Consider the following 27,544-nt stretch of genomic DNA (forward strand, 5'->3'; position numbering starts at 1 on the left):
ATAAATAAAAATTAAACATAATTTTTGTCTGACATCAGATCAAAAAACTATAAAAGATGTATAAAATCTAAAGTTAGCAAGAAGCTATGAAACAAAGTACTCTCACGTGCTTTTGAAGGGAATGTAAACAGAAACAGCACTTTAAAGAACAACATGGCAGTTTCATAATTTAAAATGTACATAGGAGGGCTTCCCTGGTGGCGCAGTGGTTGAGAATCTGCCTGCTAATGCAGGGGACACGGGTTCGAGCCCTGGTCTGGGAAGATCCCACATGCCGCGGAGCAACTAGGCCCGTGAGCCACAACTACTGAGCCTGCGCGTCTGGAGCCTGTGCCCCGCAACAAGAGAGGCCGCGATAGTGAGAGGCCCGCGCACCGTGATGAAGAGTTGCCCCCACTCGCCACAACTGGAGAAAGCCCTCGCACAGAAATGAAGACCCAACACAGCAAAAAATAAATCAATAGGGCTTCCCTGGTGGCGCAGTGGTTAAGAATCTGCCTGCCAATGCAGGAGGCACGGGTTTGAGCCCTGATCTGGGAAGATCCCACATGCCACGGAGCAACTAAGCCCGTGAGCCACAACTACTGAGCCTGCGCGTCTGGAGCCTGTGCTCCGCAACGGGAGAGGCCCGCGCACCGCGATGAAGAGTAGCCCCCGCTCGCTGCAACTGGAGAAAGCCCTCGCACAGAAACGAAGACCCAACACAGACAAAAATAAATAAATAAATTTATAAAAAAAATAAATAAATAAATAAATCAATCAATCAATCAATAAATAAGTCAGGAGCTCTTTAAAAAAAAAAAAAAAAAAAAACAGTCCGTATGCTATAGTTCTAAGAATATATATATATACATAGGACAATTCTTTGCAAAGATCAACTATAAAACCCTAGCTAAAGTGATCAAAAGAAAACATACAAATTGCCAATATCAGGAATTAAAGGTGGGATATCACTACAGATCCTAAAACAGGTAATAAGGAAATGTTATGAACAAGATTATAGCAATAAATTTGACAATTTAGGTAAAATGGACAACTTCCTTGAAAAGTACATCTTACCTGTCATGTAGGGGCGTCACAGTCATACACCACTAGCACCACACATTTCAGATAACATTGGGTTTGGAGGCAGACAAGTAGTAGAATGCACACAGCCCCAGAACTTCCTTTATTCCACAGCAAAGACTGAGTATAAATGTTTGGTATGCACCATGGCCAAGTTTCCAGCAGAGAGAGGTCCGCTTAGGCCAGCAAGCTGGATGTGTGACAGAGTGCACTCCAAGAGAGAGGAAGGGCCCCATCCCCACCGTTGAGCACACTGGGGATCCTAGGTTGAGCATTGCCTATTAGAGCACAGACATCAGCCAAACCCTTTGCTCTTTCCTCCAACTGACTCAGTGTAGCTATTAAACTATCCGGAGTCCCTACTGAACTACCAAGAGGAGAAGGAAAATGAGCTTCCAGAACCATTCGGAATTAACTCTTCTCATCACAAAAACTGACAAGAGATGGAATTGAAAGTATGAGTAGCTCTTCATTAGTTAAAGAAATTGGATTTTTTTTTAAAAATCTAAAACCTTCATTCAGAAAACACATGCACTTTCTCCAGATCCAGAGGGTTTCACTGAGCAATTCTGTCAAACATCTGAGGAAAAATATAGCACCATCTTACAGAAGCTTTTTCAGAAAATGGAAGAAGAGAAAATAAGTCCCAACTCATTTTATACGGCCAACATAACCCTAAAAGCAAAACCTGACGAAACATTATTTAAAAAAAAAAAGAACCACAGGCCAGCATTGCACTATGAACATCAATGTAAAAAATCCTCAACTGCATATCAGTTAATCGAATCCAGCATTATGCGAAAATGATTTACACCATGAATAAGTTGATATTATCCTAGGAACAAAAGGTTGATTCAACAGTTCTAAGAAATCAATGTAATCCACCCCATTCAGAAAATAAAAGGGAATTTCAAACAAATACTCCCTAAAATCATTTGACAAAATTCAACACCCATTTATGATAACAAAAGCAACAAAACCCAGAAAACTAAGTGTAGAAGAGAACTAGATATGTTAAAGGGCATCTACAAAAAACCCACAGGGCACATCACACCTAATGCTGAAATATTAAACACTTTCTCCTTGAGACTAGGAGCAAGGCAGAGTTGTTTATTCACCACTTCTATTCAATATTCCAGTGCAATACAAGAAAAGGAGTGAAACAAGATATAAATATTGGTAGAAATAATAATGTTTCTATTTGCAGATGACCTGATTCTTTTTTTTATTGTGGTAGAAAACATAACCACAATAATTTACCATCTTAACCATCTTTTTAAGTTTATTAGTTCAGTAGTGTTAAGTATATTCACATAGTTGTGAATTAGACATGCAGAACTTTTTCATCTTGCAAATCTGATACTCTATACCCATTAAACAACGCCCCTTTTTCCCCTCCCCCTAGCCTCTGGCAACCATTCACTTTCTGTTTCTATGATGTAGTCACACTTTAGATACCTCATATATGTGGAATCATACAGTGTTTGACTTTTTGTGACTGGCTTATTTTACTTAGCATAATGTCCCCAAGGTTCATCCATTTGGGAGCATGTGACAGGATTTCCTTCCTTTTTAAAGCTGAATAATATACTATTGTACGTATATACCACATTTTGTTTGTCCATTCATCCATCAGTGGACATTTGGGTTGCTTTTACCTCTTGGCTATTGTGAACAGTGCTGTTGTGAACCTAAGTGTGCAAAGACCTTGCTGTCAGTTCTTTTGCATATATCCAGAAGTGGGATTCCTGGGTCATATAGTAGTTCTCTTTTTAAAAAATTTTTGAAATATCTCCTACTGTTTTTCATTAAAGTTGCACCACTTTACAATCGCACCAACAGTGTGCAAGGGTTTCAGTTTTTCCACATCCTTGCCAACACGTTTTTTGTTTTTTCAATAATAACCTTTCCTAACGGGTGTGAGGTGATACCTTATTGTGATTTTGATGTACGTTTCTCTGATGAGACATGATTCTTTACATAGAAAATTCTAAACATTTATAAAACAGCTACTAGAATTAACAAGAGTTTAGCCATTTCATAGGATACAAGGTCAAAATACAAAAATCAAAAGTTTTTATATATTAACACTAAACAATTGGAAAATGAAATAAAAAACTTTCAACTTACTATAGCATCAAAAATAAAATTCTTAGAAATAAGTTCAAGAAAAAAATAGGTAAGCCACTAAATGTTGGAAAGAATGTGGAGAATGGAGAATTTTCATCCATTGGTGGTGCAAGTTCTAAGGGAAAGCTATAGAAGTTTCTAATAAATGAAACAGTAACCTACCATATGACTCAGCAATTCTACTTCTAGGTATTTACTGAAGAGAAATGAAAACATGTGTACACACATACACACAAAATGCACAGGAATATTCATAGCAGTTTTATTCATAATAGTCAAGAACTGGAAACAGCCCAGGTGTCCATCTATAGGAAAATGTATAACAACGTTATAATTATGTAATGGAATAAAAGTCAGCAATACAAAGAAATGAACTACTTATACATGTAACAATGTGGATGAATTGCAAAAACATTATAAGTGAAAGAATCCAAACATAAAATAATGCATACTATATGATTCCATTTGTAAGAATTTATAGAACAGGCAAAACTAATCTATAGAGATTAAAAAAAAAAAAAAAAGACAGCTGTTGCCTGCCTCTTGGAGCTAGGGATGGAGATTGACTAGGAAAAGACACAAGCCAACTTTCTGGAGTGATGGAAATGTCCTTTACTTTGATCTGGGTGTGAGTTACCCAGTGTTTTCATTGTCAAAACTCATAAAATCATACAGTTAAGATGTACGCATTTCACTGTACATAAATTTTACCTCAAAAAATAGTAATGAGAACTATAAATAAATATTGATCTTTAGTTAAGAAGTGAATGCTGAAGTGTTTAGGGGGGAACTGTACAGATGTCTGCAACTTCCTTTGAAATGCATCAGCAAAATAAGATGGAAGATAGCTATGTGATAAAGCAAGTATAGCAAAATTAATTGTAGCCTATAGGTAGTGGGTACATGGTTGTGCACTGTGCATTTCTTTAAACTTGTCTGCATGTTTGAAATTTTTTATAATAAAATAGTAGGGGAAAATGCACTTTGGAGAATTCTGACTTGATTATAAAGGGATAAAATCATCATTTCCCCTTCTCTCCCTTGGAATCACACGACAGACAAGGAAAATAAGAAACAAAAATTCAGTTCCTTTTTACAGCAAACCTAGGTCACAGTTAAAACCCTGTATTTCAGAAGACATAGAAGAGTAGCCAAAACCAGGTAAGATTGGTGAAGACATCCAAAAGGAAGCAAAAATAAGATAACAGGGAGAGAAGACTTAGGTGCTGTAGACTTCTGAAAGATCAAGCAAAAATACAGTCTTCGATGACAGTCACATGAGGTACACATCCTAATCACCTGTCTGCAACAGTGGAATGAGTCTGCACCTGTTTGTGTAGGAGCTTCCTAGAACTAGTTTGCTTCCAGAGAAGAGGAGGAGGCAGGACTTAATGAAGAATAACGCAGACAAGGTGTATCTGCAGGAGGTGGCTTTCCTCATAGCAGCCAAGAAAAAAAATTCCTTATATTATAAAAAACCAAACAAACCATAACCAAAATAACCTGGCTAATGGAATTCATCAGAAAAAATATTAAATTCATATATAAAACTTCACCAGCCTGCAGCACAGCACAGGCCCTTCTGCCACATAACTTTCTACAAATAGGAAATCTCGGAAAAACTCTTCTCTTTCAAAAACGAGTCCTGAAAAATGAACCAACATAGTATCAACAAAAATAGATTAGGATAAGAATGGAGGAAGGAAACAGGAAAAGTAAATGGCAGGAAAAGAAGTTTCACCACAGATAGTTGCTGCAGAGCAGATGAAAATATTTTACTGTGAATAAAAATATTAATGAAATAATTTCCTCCAAAAAGCACATGTTTAAGGTGGAAATAAATGTAAGAACTTAGAGAAAAGGTGGTGAGACATGGGAACAAATGAAAGCAAGTTGGCAGACAAAGCAAAGAAGTAAAAGAAAATAAATAAAATTATCTCAGGAAAAAAATATATATTTCTGGGTTTTATATGAATGTATGTGTGTATAAATATTGTTGAACTTATTGCATTTAATATAAATTAAAAGGAAAAGAACAAGTTACGGATACACAAAACAATATGGATGAATCCTTAATTTAAAACACCACGTTAGGACTTCCCTGGTGGCGCAGTGGTTAAGAATCTGCCTGCCAATGCAGGGGACACGGGTTCGAGCCCTGGTCCGGAAAGATCCCACATGCCGCGGAGCAACAAGGCCCATGCTCCACAACTAGAGCTTGCACTCTAGAGCCCATGCTCTGCAACAAGAGAAGCCACCACAATGAGAAGCCTGCGCACCGCAACGAAGAGTAGCCCCCGCTCGCCGCAACTAGAGAAAGCCCACTTGCAGCAACGAAGACCCAACGCAGCCAAAATAAATAAATAAATGTTTAAAAAAACAAAAACAAAAAAACCCCCACCATGTTGAGAAAAAGAAGTCAGACATGAAAGAGTACATAGTGTATTATTCCATTTAGATGACATTCTAGAATAGGAAATATTAATCTAAGATGATATAAATGAGAGCAGTGCTGTCTGGATGTGGGAGGAATTGACCTAGGAAGGAGCATCAGGGAAATTTCTTGAGTATGGAGATGTTCTATATCTTGAACAGGGTGTTGGCTACACAGAAGCATACAATTATCAAACCTCATTAAACTAATCACTTAAAATGTGTGCACTGTTTCATTCTAATTATGCTTCAGTTAAACAAAACATATTGTGGAAAAAAGGATTTATGAAGCAAATGACAGAGATTCAACACATGTATAATTGGAGTCTTCAAAAACGAAAAGGAGTGATGGAACAGGACAAATATTGAAGCTATAATCCAAAAACAATGTTCAGAAATAAAAAACTTCTAAGAACATAACATGAACCAGGGAAAATTGGTCTAATATGTCATCCCCTGTTTATGTTTTAGTAAAGTTTCTGGACTCAAAAAAATAAAGAACAGTGATGTAAAAAAAGTTCATGTCATGTATAAGGGGGAAAAAACAAAGATGAGACAACTCTGAAAGGCTATCTCGGCTCCAGAGCTCCTTATACGATGGCGTGAAGCCTCTGTTGGAACCGCAGTGCAGATCAACATTTCCCTCTGCCTGCTCCTGCTTCCCTAAGTTTCTTATAGGTGTTGCTTCTAAGCACCCTCTCCCACACAAATCTCCACCCCTCAGAGTGTGTTTTCAGGCATTCCAACCCAAGACACACCACAAAGAAACCTCAATTAATTCTGAAAAGTAGAAATAGTATAGATGACGATCTCTGAGAATAATGCAATAAAACTGCAATCAATAACAAAACCAGAAAACCAGTCACTAGCACTTAAATATTTTTTTTTTAAAGTTATTGGGTTAAGAAGGAAATGTGAACAAATTGCAGAATATTTTTAAAAGAATAACATTCTAGAATTATCAGAACCCATAGGATACAGCTAAAACAGTGCTCAAAAAATGTATGGCCTTATATATTTACATTAGCAAACAAGAATAAATGAAAGTAAATATTCAACTCAAGAATTAAATAGAATCTAAAGATTGAAATAGAAATTAATGAATTAATAATGTGGAATTAATAAATGAATACAAGAGTATTTTTTTGGAAAAGAAAAAAGCAATAAAATAGATTGAATCTTTAGCTTACCTAATTAAGAAAGTAGAAAGCACAACTATACAAAATAACAAGTAAGTGACAATAAACATAGACACAGGAAAAAAAAAATCGTGGCAGAATACTTAGTTCAACTCTTTGCAAATAAATTTGAAAGCCTGGATGAAATAGATCATTTTCTAGGAAAATTATGATGTACCAAAACTCTCTCCAGAACACATAGAAAATTAAAATAAATTGCCAAAAAGGTATCTTTCTTTGCAATAAATACTAGGCCAAATTCAGATGAGTGCTACCACATCAGTAAAGAGCAGATAGATTCAATCTCATTAAAACTACTGTAAAACATGGAAAGAGAAGATTCTTTCCAAATATTTTTGGAAGAAACGAATCAATCTCTTATTAATATAGAAATTCCAGATAAAATATTAGCAAATAGAATTCAGCAGCACATCAAAAAATAATATATCACACCAAGTGGAGTTTATTCCAGTGATGAAAGGATAATTCAATACTAAGAAAATTATTTAAAATTGTATTAATAGATTTATAATGATGAAAAATCATGTGGTAGTTTATATGGATGCTAAAATGGATTTAAGACAATTTGGTTTCCATTCTTATAAGAAATAAAAATAAAATGAGTAGATAGTTAACTATATAAAACTGTATATTATATATTAATATATTAAGATGTATTTTTTAGTATATTAAAATACAGCTCTCAACTCAAAATCTGGCATAGTATTTCCTAGGAAGTAGAGAGATTCCCACTAAAATCAGGAACAAGTTGAGTATGTCCATCAATATTACTATTTAATATTGTTCAGGAGGAACTTAATAATCCAATAAGAAAAGAAAGAAATTAGAGGTATAAAAGTTGGAAAATAGGGAATTCCCTGGTGGTCCAGTGGTTAAGACTCTGCGCTCTCACTGCTGAGGGCCTGGGTTCAATCCCTGGTCAGGGAACTAAGATCCCACATTCCATAAGCTGTGCAGCATGGCAAAAAAATATATATATATTGGAAAATAGGAGTAAAATTATCAATATTTGCAGACATGCAATTCCTGGAAGCTAAGGAGGAATCGGCTGAAAAACTCATAACAAATAAGAAATTTCAGTAAGCTTAATATACATTAACAATCTTTATGTATACAAGCAACAATCAGTACTAGAATCAGTGCCCCCCAAAAAGTAAGAGGCCCAGGAAAAAAATTATCTACAAAGAGAAAAATTTTAAATGATCCTCGGAAACACAAATAAAGACTTAACCAACTGGAAGGGAATACCATGGTCTTTGATTAGGAAGACTCAACATTCTAAAATGTTAACATGATTCAAATAAAATTTAACTTGATTTAAATAAAATTACAAGTAAAATGTTTAGGGGAAGGGGATCTAGACAAGCTCAATGTGAAGTGTATGTGAAAAACCAAACAAACAAAAATTACCAAGAAAAATCTGAAAAGAAAGGTAATAGGAGGGAGATACCCCTACCAGATTATAACATTTATTATAAAGCCTCACTAATTAAAATATACTATAAAACTTCACTAATAAGAAGACAGATGGAACAGAATAGAAAGTTCAGAACCTGACCTAAACACACGTGAAATCAATGGGGAAAATATGGACTATTTAACAGGTGGTGGTGAGACAACTATGATTGTATGTAATAATTTTCTAGATGATTACAAATGGATAAAACATTTTAAACTGAAAAATAAAATCTTAAAAGTGGCAGAAAAAAAATCATGGTTTGAAAATGAGTATATATATATAATATACATACATGTATATAAAATTGTGGAGAATGCTTTTTAAAGTATCACACTAAATTCAAAAGTGAGAAAGGAAAAGATTCATTTAGTACATTAAATAGTTTTTACATTTTTTTCCTAGGTATAAAATACTATAATTACTGTCAGAAGAAAAATACAAAATATGAAAAAGATTAGAAATACCCAACAGACAATTATAATTTCCCTGAAGTATAAATAACTCCTATAAATCACTAAGAAAAATAGAAAAAAAAAGACAAAAGCAATATAATTTTCTGTTAAGGCTGATGCTCAACTTCATTTTTAGTAAGAGAAATGAACCTTTATAATATAGTGAAAAAAACAAACTACACTGAAAAACCAGATTGGTGTTTTGCCAGTGGTATGGAGAAACAAGTACTTTCCTATGTTCTTTGTGTAGGTGTAAATTGGTACGATCTTGGAGAGAGGGAGAATTAAACAACAGCTTTCAAAATTACAGTTATACACATCCTTTGGTCCAGCAATTTCACTTCTAGGGATATATCCTAGGGATGCAAAATGTATATATCAGCACCATTATTTATTGCAGCATTGCTTAAGCTGGCAAAAGATTGAGAACAACCCAAACATCTAGCTAGCCTGCTCTCAGCCCACAAAGCCAGGCATCAGGCTCCAGAGCTCTGTCCACCCAGAGTAAGAGCTACCTTTTTCTTATGCACACATAGGCATGTGTTCTCAAAGGGAGAAATTAGAGACTCTTTGGAAGCAAGCCTAGACTTTTATGATTTTTGTCAATCCTTTATTGTTGTCTTGCCCACACATAATTTAATTGCACTTTTACCCACCTGGCTTTATCAAATCCTTCCAAAGATTTCTAATCCAGTTTTAATAAAATAGGAACAACCCTTTTTATGCAGTTATTTTTCATTATTTATGCAATAATTAAATTAGTTATGTAACTAACCTGTTACAACAAATATACACACTTAGGAATAAATAGATCTGACAATTGTCATCAGCTCAACTGGTGGGAGTAGTTGTGCTCTGGCATGATGCTAAGCAGCCTGCCTGCTACAAGTATTCACCATCCAAGGTAACAGTTGCAAATCTGAAAGACGGATTGGAGAGATTTGGTTAATCCAGCAAGTTGGTTAAGTGGTCATTTGCGAGAGCTTTTATTGCATTCTGACAATAAGTAAAGAGCAATCCATTATGTTCCAATATAAATAAAATCAGAGTAATCCTAATAAAAAATTACTTGCTAGTATCTTCACATTTTTATGTTATGACTGCTTTTTCTTCATTTATGACTTCCATATGAGCCCACATTCTTTCCAATATGTTGCAGGCTTTGGTCAGAGAGTTACAAAATGATGTCCATTCAATAAGGCGACAAATCAGAGAACTTAAAAAGATGCAGAAAAACAGGGATGCTTGTAAAACCTCAACCCATAAAGCCCAGACCTTGGCAGCATCTATCCTGAACATTTCACGGTCAGATCTAGAGGAAATATTGGACACAGAAGATGAAGAGGTAAGATCACTTAAATATTTGTTAATAATGGGCTTGTTACACACTGAATGTAAGTACATATTTTTATTTGTTTTATAATTCTTAGAATTTCATCTTTAAGATAATATTAACGAAGGCAAGATTATTAGTGTACCAATGAAAGATACATCAAAAGTATTAACGAACTCAAAAAACCTTTAGAGAAATTTAACTATGTAATACAGAAGTAAGCCAGTACACATAGCCTTTAGAACTGCTTGCTTGTTATTCAAGTCAGTTATCCTTTCCTGTCTCTTCCATTTTCTTTAGTTCATCATATATCTTGTAAGCTAGTATTTTTAATTAAGCCAGTTTGAATGGATTTAGTTAGCTGGGTCATGATTGATTTGAGAATTTTTCATCCTACATGAGATTTTTTAATGTAGTGAATATATTGGCTTTTCTAGCTAAATTCAAAGTTATTGTTGATCAAGTTATAGAAAAAGATATTTATTGCTTTAAAGTGGGGAAAATACTCCCATCTGAGTGAATTTATGTGCATATACATATAGGTCTTCAGTAGCATTTCTGTACCTCCTGAGGAGGGCACTGCATTTTTGATAGTTATTGCCTCATAAACAGCAGAATCTCATCTTATACACAGTCTTCTGTGAAACCTGTGGAGGATACTCAATCCTGTTCTATTGTGAAGTCTCTGAACTTTAATACATAAATATTAGATTTTTTATTGCTTAGAAAGATTAAAGAGATGATGGTACTCTTAGCTTCCCCATAAATATTTGCTTAATGACTAAATAAAATGATAGACTTAAATGTTTGTATGAGAACATCCTTCAGCACCCCTCACCCATCAGTTTCTCAAAAAATTTCTGGAATAGAGCAGATCTACAACTTGTAAAAGTTTTTAAACTGCTAAGAATTCTTAGAAAAGAGGTCAAAGGAGTCCTGCAGAGATTATTTTCATCCTATGGGTGAATACGGTAGTGAATTATCAGTTTCCTATTTTCAGCACCTATGCCACAGTGTCTGTGAATTCTGAACTTTGAAGTACAAGAGCATTATGAAATACAGTATCAAATATAAGACACACAGGAAATAATAGTATCTGAGGCAAGGGTGTTAACTGTATCTTATTATGGACATTTCATTAAAATATGATTGATAAAAAGAAACCTAACAAAAAATTAAGGTGGAGTCCTCCACTGTTTCCTAAAAGTTTTAAAACAAACAGACTTAGCAAAATCCCTCATGTGTATATGTGTGTATACGTGTGTGTGTTCCAGATACATATTCTGGAAGACAGCATCACCGCCTTTGTGTGGTCTTAAAAGATGCCCTCTCTGCGCTTACAGATTAGAAAAAAGAACCCCCTTTGAGTAGACAAATTGGAAAAAGTTGTCCCCTTTGAGTATATTAATTAGAAAAGGATCTCTCTTTTTAGTCCCAAAGAGTAGCTAGCATGTTTCTGTGAAGAAATGGCACCCTGGCCTCTGGGCAGATGCAGTTTGGAGCCAGGGATGCCAAGCACCAAAATATGCATACCACACAACCTTAAATGGAAGTCCTCCTGGAAAAAACCACACTGTTCCGTGAAGACTCAGTGCACACACCTGGATACATTTACTAGATTTAATTATAGATCAAGCTTATTTGGACTGATCCCTGCCTGCATCTTTCAGAGGTCTAAAGAGTTGAGTGACTTACCCAAGTAGAGCCCAAACCACCTGAATTTTATGCTTTAAGCTACATCGAACTCTTGTAAATTCAGTAAAACACTATGACAACCTGTGCGAAGTACCTAGCCTGATACTTGGCATACAGTAATTTTCAACAAATGTTAGTTTTCCAAACCCTTCCCTTTTTGAAAAGTCCATTTTTTTGCAAACCGAATCATGATTTTAACTGAATAATCAGTTGCACATGTGAATACATTATACTTTCAGAATATTTTACCTTGATAATTGATGCACTGAAAATATTTAGTGACTTAACAATGCTTTAAGTTGGAGCGTCCCTTACCTATCAGCTAGTTATTGGATATTTTAAATGAGTAAGCATTTAAGTACACCAGAACCATGCATATCCTATTTTGTCTGTGATTATAACAATTACTCCTTAATTATCTACTGATAAGTCAGATTTTTGAGTATAAGGTTTTATGTCATCTTATGAGGGTCACTTATAAATGATTCTTTTATACAGCTCCATCTTCTTTTTCATTTTATTTTAATCACTTCCACCTCCACCTCAGTCCAGTGTGAGCTCCACTGTGAAGGCAGAAATGAAACATTCCTGAATTATATTATGAAATATAGAAATATAGCTTTATCTTCCACATGTAGGTAGATATTTATACATTAAAGAGCATCGATTTGAATATTCTCTACTTTGAAAGGACAGGCTGCTCTTTGCTGAATCTAATTCCACCAATATTTCTCTAGATTTATTCAGTATCTAACAGTATGATCAAGTTCATATAAATGAAATTAACAACAGTGTTTTTATTTTTTTCCTTCAGGAAATCGAAAGGACAAAGATCGATGCTGAAAATGACAAGGAATGGCTGTTGTACATTCAGAAACTTCTTGAAGGACAGGTATTTTGTTTTTCTACTTCATATGTTAAAACTTACAGATAAAAATTCCAAGCCTTACTTTTTGTTACTAGATGCCTAATTTTTTGTAAACACTTAGACACATTACTTACTTCTGTTAGGTAAATAAGTATTCTAGTAGGTAGACAGGAAAGTTAACCCTCCATTTGTACTTTTGGACTTAACAAATGAAGCAAATGCCTTGGGAAGGAGCCAACATGGGTTTTAGCAAAGGCATTAATTAAATTATTGAGTCAACCTCTATGCTTGCTAGACTGAAAAGGATCCATTCTCTCAGCCCTCTTAGGAAAAGAGATTCTTTATTATGTGTCTTTAAAGTTAGTAGTTGATATGGACACCTGAGGAGTTCATGGGTTTCAGTGACCTTTTACTATGGACCTGTTTCCAGTCAATTCATGTTTTCCTCACAGCCAGACAGCTGTTTATTACTGTGTCTTCCTGCATTCTCTACAATATTTTCTACTGAGACCTCGAGCAGCTTGTTAGTGGGAAGTAAATATTGATTTGGCATCCTGTCAATGCAGAAAGAATGAAAAAATTTCCACCAGAGGCCCCTCAAACATTTTCCTATCGACATTTTCTGGGCCAAGTGGAAAGCTGCATAGAGGATGACAAGGCCAAGACGAGCTGAAATCCCTGAGGGGTCTATTGAGACTGCTGCTGTGACCTGTGTGATACTTTTTCTTCCCTTTCAAGTATTTTTTTAATACACATATAGTCTGCTGGGATGTGCCCCTCTTGTAAGTGATCAGGGCAGTTTATTGGCAGGTGAGAGCCCTGCTTTTCTAGTCATAGCCAACTTTTGTTTTGATATCACTGACAGCATGTAATATATTCTAAAACTTTTTCATTATAGTTCTTTTTGCTCAACCTAATTGTTGTCTGTTTTTAAAATGAACTGGATTAAAAACAGCTAAAACATATTTCTCAAAATAGCAAAAAAAAATATTGTTCTGTGAGTGCAGTATCTATGTTTTTGGAGAAGTCAAGAATAAGTAAATAATATATGAACTATTCATATTCTTAGTACCCATTTTATTTATTTTTGAAACATTATCTGGAAACAATATTACTATTACTGTCAATAGTAATAGAAGGTGATGGGCACTCTTTTGCTTCAAGTTGTTTAAGTGCAGACGTGCAGGTGCAAAGCCTTCTTGCTTTTGAGAAGAAAGGCCATTTCTCAATCATGTTGCATTCCCAGCACCCAGCCCAGTGCCTGGCACATCAAAGGAGTTCAGTAATGATTGTTACAGGTTATTTTTTTAAACGTGAAAGTTATAAAAATAAACTTTGTAGTGGATTTTTTAACATTCAACTTGTAAGTATGACCTTTTAATATGGAAGTTTTATCATCAATTATGAACATAAAAATAACAAATCGATATGTATAAATCTTTATCAAATTTTACTAAAGCTCTATTGACACCAGATCTGATTTTTTGACTAACACATGTAGATATACATATATACATTCTACATTATCTGGATGTATGCTTATTCTGTCCAGTTATTGTAAAAAAAATCCTGTTGAAAATGGCATTAGACTGCTTAATACTGCAGTTTGATATAGTGCCTTTTTGTGCCACTGAGCCTGGCCTCTAGAATATAATTGCCTGGCAGTATTGATTTAATTGCCCAGGTTTATTTGTGGACTCCTAATTATTGACTGGAGGTAAATTTAATGGAGCAGCCTCTATGAACACTGGGAAACCGCTGCTGTTGCTGTTATACATAATGAACTGCACCATGTGCCTTTAGAGCATTTGTCAAGTTAATTTTATTCCACTGTGACAGTATGATAACATTTAAAAAGTCAAAGACTTTTTATTTTTATTACTGACATAGGTGGTTTTGCTGATGCCTTTGAATTCTGTGAGAAAAAAAATAGGGACTTCATTGGTTGCACTTGAATGTCACTTTATAATTACACCCAAGAGAAAAATCTATAAAATAGAAAACACCTTTTTTTTATCCTACTTTTCTTCTTTCTCAATTCTAGCAATTATATTTGTCCTGAATTTTAGAAAAGGTTTTCTTTGTCCACCAGTTTTTGGGAGTCTATATTATGCTCACAGGATTGTGAGGGCAAAAGTATAAATATGTTCATTCATTTGTTTTGTTTAGTTTATGGCATGCAGCTCCGTGTACCTGAGGTTACACGATCTTGAAGCTGTGGAATAATTGAGCGCATTCCCTGAAAAGAGCCCTAATTAATTCAATATTGATATTTGATTATTAAAATATTTTGAAAATAAAATTATAAGAAAACTTCCCTTTTATGTCCTCCCTCTGTGTTGGGTGGTATGTGTAATGGAATTCTGACATCATAGGAGTGAATCTGGCCTTGTGGTTTTATCTTTTGTTTAAGGATTAGGCCACAGAACTATTTTCTCTTAAAGAAAATTTTCTCTACATTCATTGGATTAAAATTTATATAAATAAGATATTTATCAGAAAATAAAAAGCTGTCCTGCCATGTGGCAATATGGGCCCGCACAATAATATACCTACTGGTACTGTTAGCCGGAAGTGCATGAGAATTAAAAGGTCTAAAACCTTAACTTATCTATATTTAACACAGAATGCAATATTTGTCCTCCTTTCAAGTGGTCCTGATACAATTGGTAATTTTAAGTATTTGATCTTTATCTGCATCTAACCTTTGTCCCCACAGATTTGTAATAATAAGAATCACACTGAAAAAAAGTTGTTCTAATACCTACTTTCATTTTTTATGGCATAGCTGCCTTTTAATTTCTTTGAAGATTTTTACTTGTATTAATTCCTCTTTTTGCATTATTACATTTTTTAAAACTTACAGTTTATGGCAGAGACAAACAAGCAAATTAATGATTATAATAGGGTGGGAGAACCACCCAAAATTAGTTTTTCTGTGTTTTAGGACATGGGAGAAAAACAAAAACAGAAATAGGAAAAGTAGACTGGGACTAAACAATAAACGCCTTTGAGCAGGAAAGGGATGTAATCAGAGTTGTGCTTTAGAAAGATACATGAGATCAGCGTGTAGGATGGTTTGGAGGGATAAGAGACTGGGAGCAAGAAGGTAGTCAAGGCAAAAGGAAGTGGGGGCCTGCATGTGCCCTCACTATAAAAATAGAGATAGATGTGACCCACTTTATAGAAACTGAATCCATAGCAGTACTGAGATTACATGAAGGGGTCAGAAAGCAGAAACCAAAGAGAGGTGAGTTTAATACCTTATATGATGAGAAAGATGATGATACCTTTAAAAGTCTTAGGGATCAAAAGAGGTAGATCAGATTTGGTAGACAGAGATGTCAGTGATTGAAGCCATAAAAAATTTAGTTGATACATGTCAATAACAATATTCAGGGACTCACAGTTTTTCATTAGTTCATCCCAACCTGCTGTGCGGCTTTTCTCAGTGAAATCTAACCATTTAAGAACACATTTCAAACTCTTACAACTCAACAACAAAAGAAAAGAAACTGATCTGAATAGTCATTTCTACAAGAAGATATACAAATAGCCAATAAGCACATGTACATATGCTCAACATCACTAGCCATTAGGGAAATGCAAACCAAAAACCAAGATGAGATACTACTTCATACCCAGTAGGATGGCTATAATCAAAAAGACAGACAATAGCAAGTGTTGGTGAGGATGTGGAGAAATTAGAACCCTTATACATTGCTTGTGAGAAGGTAAAATGGTGCCACCCTTGTGAAAAACAGTCTGGCAGTTCCTCAAAAAGTTAAAAGTAGAGATTATATGACCCAGCAGTTCCACACTTAGGTATATACCCAAGATAAGTAAAAACATATGTCCATATAAAAACTGCTACATAAATGTTCATAGCAGCTCAATGATAGTTCATAGTAGCTCAAAAGTGGAAGGAATCCAAAGGTCCATCAACTGATGGATGGATAAACAAAACATGGTATATGCACACATGAAATATTATTCAGCCATGAAATGGAATGAAGTACTGATAGTACTACAACCTGGAAGAACCTTGTACACCTTATGCTACGTGAAAGAAGCCATACACAAAAGGTAACTTACTGTATGATTGCATTCTATGAAATGTACAGAATAGGCAAATCTATCAAGACAGAAAGTAGATTAGTAGTTGCCAGGGGATAGGGGAAGAGGGACCATGACTGCTAATGGGTACAGGGTTTCTTTTGGGGTGATGAAAATGTTCTGGAATTAGATGAAGGTGATGGTTGTACAACTTTGTACAACCAATGAATTATACATTTTAAAATGGTGAACTTTATGTTATGTGAATTATATCTCCATTTAAAAAAATGAATTCCTTAATATGAGGCAGAGTGAAAAAATAAAAAGAATACCTTTTTAAGTAAATCCAATTAAGTTCTTTTTTATAGCAGCCAGAGACTATTTATTTTTTAATTTTTTCAATTAAAAAAATTTAATTTTCAAAATTTATTTTTGGCTGCGTTGGGTCTTCGTTGCTGCACGTGGGCTTTCTTTTGTTATGGCAAGTGGGGGCTACTCTTCATTGCGGTGCGTGGGCTTCTCATTGCGGTGGCTTCTCTTGTTGCAGAGCACGGGCCCTAGAGCAGGGGCTTCAGTAGTTGCGGTGTATGGGCTCAGTAGTTGTGGCGCATGGGCTTAGTTGCTCAGCAGTATGTGGGATCTTCCCAGACCAGGGGTCGAACCCGTGTCCCCTGCACTGGCAGGTGGATTCTTAACCACTGCACCACCAGGGAAGCCCCCAGTTAAGTTCTTATATCTCATGTGCTATGTCCCCCACCATTAGCAGCGACTGCATTAAATGCGTTTGAATTTGAATTTCTATCTACTGGGCATAACTATGAATAAATGAGATAAATTATTTTATTTCATACTTAATATGTTTCTTTTCAATTGACAAAGAAGGAGCTGTCCCTCTGTCATACTCTAGTTGATATTACTTTCTCATATATGCAAACAAAAAGGAGTCAGTTATTTATACTCTGCCCTCTAAGAGACATTGTTTATTTGTTCTGTCCATTCTGATCCTCAAAATTAAAATTATAGTAAGGATCATTTAGTTTTGTTTTCAGGCCTTAATAATACCTGAAACAGTCTTTTGTACTTGTGATTTTATAAAGGCAGTGGAAAGAATTAGTGGAGGTAAAATTGAACCCAAGCTGTAAAATCCATTTTTAAAACGTGTATTGAGTGTCTACTGCATGTAAGGTAATGTTTCAGGTTTGGTGGTATAGCAGTGAACAAGAGACAAAAATCACTACCCTCATGGAGCTTACATTTCTGGTGATGGAGGGCAATAAACAAATAGTTAAAATATATAAACTATGAAAGTTTTTAAACAATTAACTTGAACAGAATTATGGGTATGTCTATTAAAATATGTATACTTGTATAAAACAAATAATATACAGTTATAACCACAATATGGTTCTTTACTAGGATTTATATAAAAAACACTTAGCCAGGAATGGCTAGAAAATGTGTCTTGATCTTGTTTTGTTGTTGCCTTATTCTATGTTGTTTGTTAATCCTTTTCTAGATTTCATTCAGTCCATTTTCATCCACTTTGTGTAGATCATTTTCTTGTATTGGGACCATATCAAAAATTCTTTCTGCCTTCAGTTGTTGATAATTGAAAGTATAGACTTTGATCGATGTTTTTTCTTAAGTTTTAGATATCCCTGTTCCTATTAGTTGCTTCAGATCTTGCAAATGGTGAAATTTAAAATGGCTCTTTCCCCAGTGCCCTTTCTGCAAAATACGCTTACCTTCTATAGATGCTTTGCAATATGGCAGAGAGAAGGTTGTATAAATCTCCCTGGCTTTTGTAAATAGAATAACTTCCAGTCTGAAGGTTAACAGAAAGTTTCTCTTTACAACCCTGAAGACATTTACTCTGTTGCTTTCAGTGTTGCACTTACAACACACTGATAACATGCACATACTGCAAACTCCCACACTCACTCTCTCCACACACATAAACCCACACAGTCACCCACATACACTTATTCCTACATCCAACTGAAGTAGCAAAAGTTAAAAATTCTCCATTCAGAGCCTTACTGGGATTTTTTTTAATTTAACAAATTAAAGCCTACTTTCATGATACCAGAAAAAAGACATGTGTCATTAAAGTTAAAAGGTAAATTTTATGTGTATTTTACCACTATAAAAAATTGGGGGGAAATGAAAGGAAAACAAATTATAGCCTTCACCAAAGTTTAAAAATAGCAGATACAGACTTCAATATTCAGCAGAACACCGAGATAGATAGATAGGTAGAAGGATAGATAGATAGATAGATAGATAGATAGATAGATAGATAGATAGATAGATAGATAGATAGATAGATAACACGCCAGAAATATAAACAACATTTAGGAAACTTAGCTCACAATTCAATGCCAGTTTTAAATTATAAATAAACTGTTCTTTCTGATACCGTGCTTGGTTATTTTAACAAGTTCAATCTTTTAATTACAAGATAGTAGAGTGGGTGTATAAATATTTATTTATTCCAAATTTTCCACCTTTTATTTTATAATAATCAGACTACATTGGTTTCTTACTAAACTCTCAAAATCTCACTGAATCATATCCTTTGTTAAAGCAGGTATAATACATAAAATTTAATATCTTTACTTTGAGTACAGCTCTGCTAAAGTCAATTTTTATTTTTATATTTTATTTTATTTTTTTAACATCTTTATTGGAGTATAATTGCTTTACAATGGTGTATTAGTTTCTGTTATATAACAAAGTGAATCAGCTATACAAAATATACAAGCAGCTCATGCAGCTCAATAACAAAAAAACAAACAACCCAATCCAAAAATGGGCAGAAGACCTAAATAGACATTTCTTCAAAGAAGATATACAGATTGCCAACAAACACATGAAAGGATGCTCAACATCACTAATCATTAGAGAAATGCAAATCAAAACTACAATGAGGTATCACCTTACACCGGTCAGAATGGCCATTATCAATTTTTATTTTAAAAGCAGTATCTTTTGGTAATAGTTTTCAAACTAAATATAAGAATGAAAATGTTAATCTTGTCCTTTAGATTTAAAGAGGTACCCTTATTTCAATTTTTTTCTTTCAATACAAAACTTTTCAGTTTTATACTATTAAGAGCACATTCCAGTTAGTGCTGATGCTGTAAATTATCTGTATGTTTCACACTTATGGATTTGAGGCTTTGTTATTCTTCCAACGTAGCTCTCCAGCATCTGCAACTATCATTCATATCTTACCTTTGTACAGAAACACCTCTAAATGAAGCCATAATTATTGTGAGTGATAAGTTTGAGGTTGTGTCACTGGCATACCACTTCCTAAAGGCAAACATCTGTAGGCATTTACATATAAGAGAAGCCTAAAATCTGAAGTCAGGGGAAGTCCCTCCAGTAAGAGAAGTCACCTTTGGCAACAGGGACAGCCAGAATGACCAGGAAGACCCACTTTAAGATTACAGTATAGACCAAGCAAAACTCAGTTATTCCGATGCCCTAATTAAATTCCCATTCCAAGAAATCTCATGCAGTATCAGCTCTTCCCCTGTCCATCTTTCCCCTTGTGCTGAAGAGTTCAAGCTTGTGTAACTGCAGTGACATAACTAAGAGTATCACTTCTTTTTTATGCAAGAGAATAAAATTATGCAGAAAGTCCAGCGGACTTTCTGGACTTCATAGGCCCCAGCACATGCCATCTGAGATGAAACCCAAGGCAGCATAATTGTTGGGTTTGTTGTTTCACATATATTTGATGGGGCAAGTGAGAAAAGATCTCTGCTGTTGGCTAGTCAGGTTGTCACTTCAATCCAAATCCAAAATCCTATCAGTAAAAGAACGGTTGTGCTTGCTTCTGTATCTGAGGGAGTTCCCTCCAGAATGCAGAGAGAGAGAAAGGAACAGACTCCATGCTGCCTGTACGAAATAAACCTGCACTTAATCTAGACTCTAAAAAGTTCAGATTTCCTCGTCTTCTTAGTGTTTTTAAAACATTTTGCAGTTCTAAAAAATATGCCAAACAAATAAGCAAACGATGTGAATTTTTAAAGCACTTCCTGAGGCATTTTATATATTAAATATAGTTTCAGTGGTAACTCTATCCACTCTGTATCTGTATGCTGAGAATTGATATTCATATGGTACCATAGGATTTTGAAGAGCTTTCTTGAGTCACTGTAGATTAAATTATATTCCACTTAGTCTTCAGATTAACTGTAATTTATGAGATTTAAGTTATTGATAATCTATGTGATATAAGTGATTACTCTCAATTAACTAAAAATAACCAATTAACTAAAAATCCCATTTTTTAACCTTTCTCAAAAAACAAAACGTTTTGTTAATTCATCCTTCGCTAATCAGAAATTTTCATCTGTACTATGAAAAATGTTTGTGAAAAATGAATAGTGTAAAATTGGTAAGAGAGGCTATTTTCAAAACCAAGGCTGTTAGTGTATTTATTATTTGAATATGTACTGAGTCTGCTCCATAAGTAAGGAACTATTTGTAAAATAGAAAGGAGATCTACTAAAAAATTTTGGTTAACAGTTACTTTAAGTTATTTTATTCATTTGAAAACAATAAGTATATTTTATGAAATAAGTATGTTTTGTGAAATGTTTATTTTTTTAATTTATTTTTTTCAAGTGTAGTTGACTTACAGTGTTGTGATAATTTCTGCTATACAGCAAAGTGATTCAGTTATACACATATATATATACATTCTCTTTCATATTCTTTTCCATTATGATTTATCACAGGATATTGAGTATAGTTCCCTGTGCTATACAGTAGGACCTTGTTGTTTATCTTATGAAATGTTTTATAATTCTGACTTTTCCTTAGTCTTCCTCTAACTTTGTTTTAATTATTAACTGTTTCATCATAAATTACATTAATTTTATATTATTACAGAATTACAATTGATCCTTATATATTAAAAAAAAATTTTTTTAAAGACCGGTTTGAAAGCTGGTTGCCAATGAACTACAATTCATAAACAGAAAGTAGAACACTGGGTTTAGAGGGGGAAAAAGTAGGAATCTTTGTATTAAAAAGGAAAATAGAAAAGTTGGATTAAAATAGATAAAGAACCATCTCCGACTACCTTGTAAGATATATGAACTTTTGTCTAATATTATATAAAGGCAGATACTAATCTTTTTCTGACCTATTTGTAGAGAAAAATAGAAGAACCTACAAGGGCAGATGGATGTACACAAATCATGCATCTTGATTAAAGGATGGGTTGCTTTTTGAAATGCATAAAGTGTTAGGCTCTGTATAAAGCTTAAAAGAAGCTTACAATCCAATAAAACAGGTTTGACAAACAGTTGTGTTTAACTGTGGGGCTTTTCGTTTTATTGGGAGCCAGAGGAAAAGAATAAAAGGGGTTGTCAGCAATAAATTAGTAAATGGACCTCTTGTTCCACTTTGGAGGCTTCCTGGAAGGGAGATTCTTCGAGATAAGAAGAAGCCAAATGTCCAAGTACATGACATGCTGAAAATTGTTCTGATCACAAGATAATAAGAGTAGGTTTAGTTTTTAACTTGAAAATGAACTGTGCAAATAAGATGATTAATGTCAGTACATTGTGGCCTGGTAAAAGTGCTGTGACATTATTATACAGGAAATCATAGAGCCAGCATGTTTCCCAAAGTGTATTCCATGGACCACTAGTTCCACATGATAAATAGACTATGAGAACAGTGCGGACAAATGAATTTAGAAACAGGGTATTACATTGCCCTCTTGGAGAAACACAGTACCATTAGCACCTTAAAGTCTCTAAGAGATCCTGGAATAAAATAACATTTTAAAGTTTGGTTTCTTTCCCAAACTTATTTGATCAGAGAACCCTTTTTTCTTAGAACAACTTTTTTAAACACTCATTTCTGCTTTTGCTTCTACCAGGAAGAGATGGGAGGTTATTCTCATCTTGTTTGTTTGCTCTTTTGTTGGAATGCATATGGTACTGAGTGCCATAGTCAAAGTAAAAGAAAGTTACCTGGTAGTTTTGCCTTTGTGTGTGTGAGTATTCCTTTAACATCTAATATTAATGCCCTGAGAACTTAAATTGTCTCGTTTGTAAAACTGGCAGTTTCACCAAATATAACTGTTTTCTGCATCCCAGAAGGACAATTTTCTCAAAGTAAGGATTTGCAGTGAGTATCGTTATCTTCCAGAAGGGAATCTAATATATTCTTTTTCCTTGATTCTATGATGCATTTCCTCACGTTTTCACATTTCTGAAATTGAAATGCATATGCAGTTTGTGTATATTTAATGTGGTAGGTTTCTTTTTTCCAGAAAAAGCTGTTTTTAAGTCAATGTGCCTATCTTATGTTCACCTGTATCTTAAGAAGTGAAGAAATGTGATATTTTTGTATCTTATGCTTTATTTAGTGGTAAGTTTCAAGTAAGACAAATGTCTAAAACTGTTGACATAGACTATAGATATAGTCTATCCTGACATAGACTCAGAGTGTCTTAAGGAGAAGGCAATTTATTATAAATATAAGAAGGAAATTAAACTAGAAAGCTACTTAGGATATGAGGCAATTTTATGGACCAACACCGGTCTCTATATTTTCTCCATGGCCTGCATGATCGGTTTGTGCCTTTTGGGCCTGTTTCACTGCCCAATCTGTTTCACTGCCACTGGCCAGTCTTTTCTCTTTTTCCCAGTTTGAATTCAGAAAAGAACCATTATGCTAGGTTTAGCTAATTATAATCACAGCTGAGCATACCTGATCTGAGCACAGCTGAACAACTCACACAGCAGACATCAGGCTGATTTTGTTCAGATGCTGACCAGTGTTGCTGTCTGTTGGTGGTTGTCCTAGCACAAAGAAGGGCCTGACTCTACATCCCTGTAGGGAAGGGGACTGGGCTTGATAAGGATTCTCGTTAATATATTCAGGGAGACAAAAGTAGTCTTTACTGGTTAATCAAAAGGACAATTCCAAAAATGACTTAATGAACTTCTTGATTGTTATAAACCTTTTATATGAAACTAGGTAGCTGGGAAGGAGGATAAAAGGAAGTCGGTAGGCCTTTGGGAGGTAACTGGGCAACATTTAAGATTTTCTTTCACTTATAACCCATAAGTGTATTGTGTGAGTTCTACGGGCACCTCAGTGAAGCACAGGGAACAATAAAACTTTACCAGAAAAGTTATATAAATTATGAAATTTTAAAATGTAGTCTATATTTCATAAACTCAGCAGTTTGCAACATGTGTATTACACTTTGATATGCCAAACTTTTCTATAACAACTTAATCAATGGATATACTTTTGCCATTTTTTTTCCTCTGAAACTTCACCCTACAGTTGTTGAGATGTTCAGCTCTAACACAGACAAGTGTATTGATAGTTCTTTCTCACTCTTTTGAGTGATGAACACACAGTACAACTGTGGGCCTCTGGGCCCTAGAGAGGACTGTAACCTGCTATTGATCAGCTGACTGAAGATAAATGGCTTAACTGCTTGTATTGCAGATTACAACATTAACATGGTCAGTAAACCATGAATTGTTCAATAAGGCGTTTATCTTTTTTCATTTTACTTCTACTCCTTTATCATTTTTATTATAAAAGACAAAATTACCCACACTAACCAGCAAGATCAGTTGAAAAGAGACCCAGTAGGGTACCATTATGGGTGCAAAGTTGCAGATAGCTGAGTTCTAATGGTTTAATGATATTTAGTATATGTTTCTGAACTGAAGAAAATATAGAGTTTTGATCTTATTTTCTGTGTTTCTTTTACAGCTTCCTTTGGCCACATATTTACTGGAAGCAGTACTGGAGAAAATAAATGAAAAAAAGAAACTAGTTGAAGAATATTTTGCAATTATGAAAGATATTAGATGATATTATGATTGAGAACATGTTTTCAAACGTGAAAACTTTATGCGGTGTGATCGGAAAACATGCATTGCAGTCCTGATAACAGTATCTGCTCCAACTATCAATAGTCAGGGTCAATACCAAAATAAGAAGTCTGTGAAACCAATTAATTGCTGAACAAGTGAAACTAATTAAGTGCACAGCCATTTAGAAGGAAATAGTGTAGCATTTGATTGTTGAATACAAATATTGCCACAAATCAATGCAAACTTGAAAATGATATTCTTTCCAGTACATTAGAAGGAATTAGAACAAGCTTGGCATACACAAATTGGTCTGAATATCAAAAGAAAAAAGTGTGAACTGAGGATTTAATGTTCTGAGTTTTATAAAGAAACTACACTTTTTACGTAAACCTGCTATAAATGGCCTTAAATCACCTGATAAGCAACACATTTGTATTGTAAGCAAATATAAAGTAAAGCATTATCACTTAAGGATGAGCATTTAATGAAATAAATGGTGTGGTCCAATTGTATCTGTTCTCAGTCTACTGGATTATATAGGAGATATTGTATTTTCCTAGAACAGTTCAACAAAAATAAAAGCATTTTCTCCTTTGCTCCCTCTGTTTTTTTTTTAACTCACAGTATTTTGTGTGGTCATATAAATTAGTAAGGGCCACAAACCCAGCGTATTAGTTAGGCTACTCCTCACCGTGCACTAATTAAATTAAATTCTTAACAATGGGCAGCCATCCTTATTTAGATTCCCGAACATTCCCAAGCCATTTCCCATCTTTCTGTGTTGCTGCCACACTTGACATTTTGGTTCTTCCAATTCACCAGACTTGTGCCCGCCTCCATCCTTTGCCCTTGCTGTTCTCTCTTTGTAGAATACTCTGTACTCTTTTCTCATGACTGGCTCCTGCGTATCATTCAGGTTTGCCTTACATGTTTCCTCAAAGAAACATTCCCTGGCCATCTTGCTATTAATTTCCTTTATAACACAAAAGCATCTTTTACCTCTTCACTTACTTATTTTCTTGTTATCCCCCCTCCCCTGCTTTAAAATATAGATCCCATGAGGTTAAGGCAAGGGTTGGCAAATCATGACCCACAGGCCAAATCTGGCCTGCCACCTGTTTTTGTGTGGCCTACAGTAAGCTAAGAATGATATTTACATTGTTAAATGCTTTAAAAAAAATCAAAAAGAATTATATTTGGCAGCATGTGAAAGTTATATAAATTCAAGTTTTAGTGTCTATCAATAAAGCTTTATCGGAACACAGCTATGCTCATTCGTTTTAGTATTGTTTATGGCTGCCTTCACACTACAGTAGTTCAGGTGAGTACTCGCACGGAGACCATATGTAGTGTGCTCACCACTTTGCAGGACTGCAAGTCACAGTGACACAGTTACAACTTGACAACATTTTGTGTCACAAACACTACCATACTGCAATTTTTTTAATACCAGTGCATACCCATCATGTAAAAATAAAAAGAGAAAAATGGCTGTCAAATGTCACACTTTTAAGCACAGTGAAGTGTGGATTATTTTTTTATTGAATTCAATGGCAAAGCATTATGTTTATTAAATGACACTCTACCTATGCTAAAAGAATGCAATATATACATTATCAGACTAAGTACTCATCACAGTATTCCCAACTCATGGGAAAGCAACAGTAAGAAAAAACTACAAAATTTAAAATGTAATGTCTCATCACAGCAGAATTTTGTTACAAAAAATAAAAATGAGATGGCATAGTATTACCCAGATACCAAAACCAAAGACAATACAAAGAAATAGAGTGTGGTAGGCTAAATTTGTTACCTTATATGGCAAAAGGGACTTTGCAGTGTAATTAAATTAAGGATCTCAAGTGGAGAAATAATCCTGGATTATTTTTTTGGGCCCAATGCCTTCTAAGAAGGAGTCAAGAGGAGACATACAGAAAGCAGTGTTACTGCAGAAGCAGAGGGATGGAGAAATTTGAAGATGCTACCCCCATAGGTGTATGTATGGATGAAGAGGACCATGAACCAAAGAATGTAGGCAGCTCCTGGAGACTGGAAGAGGCAAGGAAATGGATTGTATCCTAGAGCCTCCAGAAAGAAACAGATTTGTTGACACCTTGACTTTAGCCTAGTGAAACCAATTTTGCATACCCAGAACTGTAAGAGATTAAATTTTTGCTGTTTTAAGCCACTAAGTTTGTGGTAATTTGTGGCTGCAGCAACAGAAAACTAATGCAAATTTGCTTCGATTCCATTTAGAATTTTTCTATGTTCATGAAGGATATTGGTTAGAAGATGCAAGATCTAGGCTGGTTCAGTATTCAAAAATCAGTCAGTGCATGCCACCATTTTAACAGACTAAAGAAGAAATATTATGTGATCATAAAACTTTAGAAAAAACATTTGAAAAATTCAACACCCATGCATGAAAAAAAAAACAAAACAGAAAACGAGGAAGTTCCTTAATTTGATAGGAACATCTACAAAAAGCCTACATCTAACATTATGCTTAATGATGGAAGATTGCACACTTCCCCTTAAGATCAGAAAGAAGACAAGGATGTCCACTCTCATCACCCTAATTCGCCGTAATATTGAAAATTCTAGCCGGCACAGTAAGGCAAGAAAAGGAAATAAAAGGCATACAGATGGGAAAGAAAAAGTAAAGCTATCTAAAAAAATAAGCCAACTCTCTCAGAATTAACAAGTGACTTCAACAAGGTCTCAAAATATTTAAGAGCAACATATAAAAATAGTTTATCTATACACTAGTAAGCTAGTAATTAATATGTGGAAACCAAAATTTAAAATACAATGCAATTTACAATTGCTAAAAAAAAAAAAAGTATACCTAGGTGTAAATCTAACAAAGTATGTACAAGATTGTATATGGAAAACTACAAACACTGATGAGAGAAATCAAAGAAGATTAAATGGGGAGGCATACTGAGAATATAAATTGGAAATTCAACATAGCAAAGAT

At 34.6% G+C, this 27,544-nt stretch overlaps 1 protein-coding gene across 1 annotated transcript in view; it reads left to right on the forward strand.

Annotated features, from left to right (window-relative positions):
* The window catches only part of CNTLN (centlein), a 337,062-nt gene extending 311,935 nt beyond the window's left edge, over positions 1-25,127 (forward strand). Inside the window, exons 24-26 of the mRNA XM_061199082.1 lie at positions 9,898-10,083; positions 12,581-12,658; positions 24,461-25,127. Of these exons, the coding sequence (XP_061055065.1) occupies positions 9,898-10,083; positions 12,581-12,658; positions 24,461-24,562 (366 nt within the window). The 3' untranslated portion in view covers positions 24,563-25,127. The remainder of the gene's footprint in view (positions 1-9,897; positions 10,084-12,580; positions 12,659-24,460) is intronic.
* Positions 25,128-27,544: the final 2,417 nt, after the last annotated feature.

The sequence above is a fragment of the Eubalaena glacialis genome, chromosome 9 (genome assembly GCF_028564815.1).
Source record: "Eubalaena glacialis isolate mEubGla1 chromosome 9, mEubGla1.1.hap2.+ XY, whole genome shotgun sequence".
Classification (NCBI taxonomy): Eukaryota; Metazoa; Chordata; class Mammalia; order Artiodactyla; family Balaenidae; genus Eubalaena; species Eubalaena glacialis.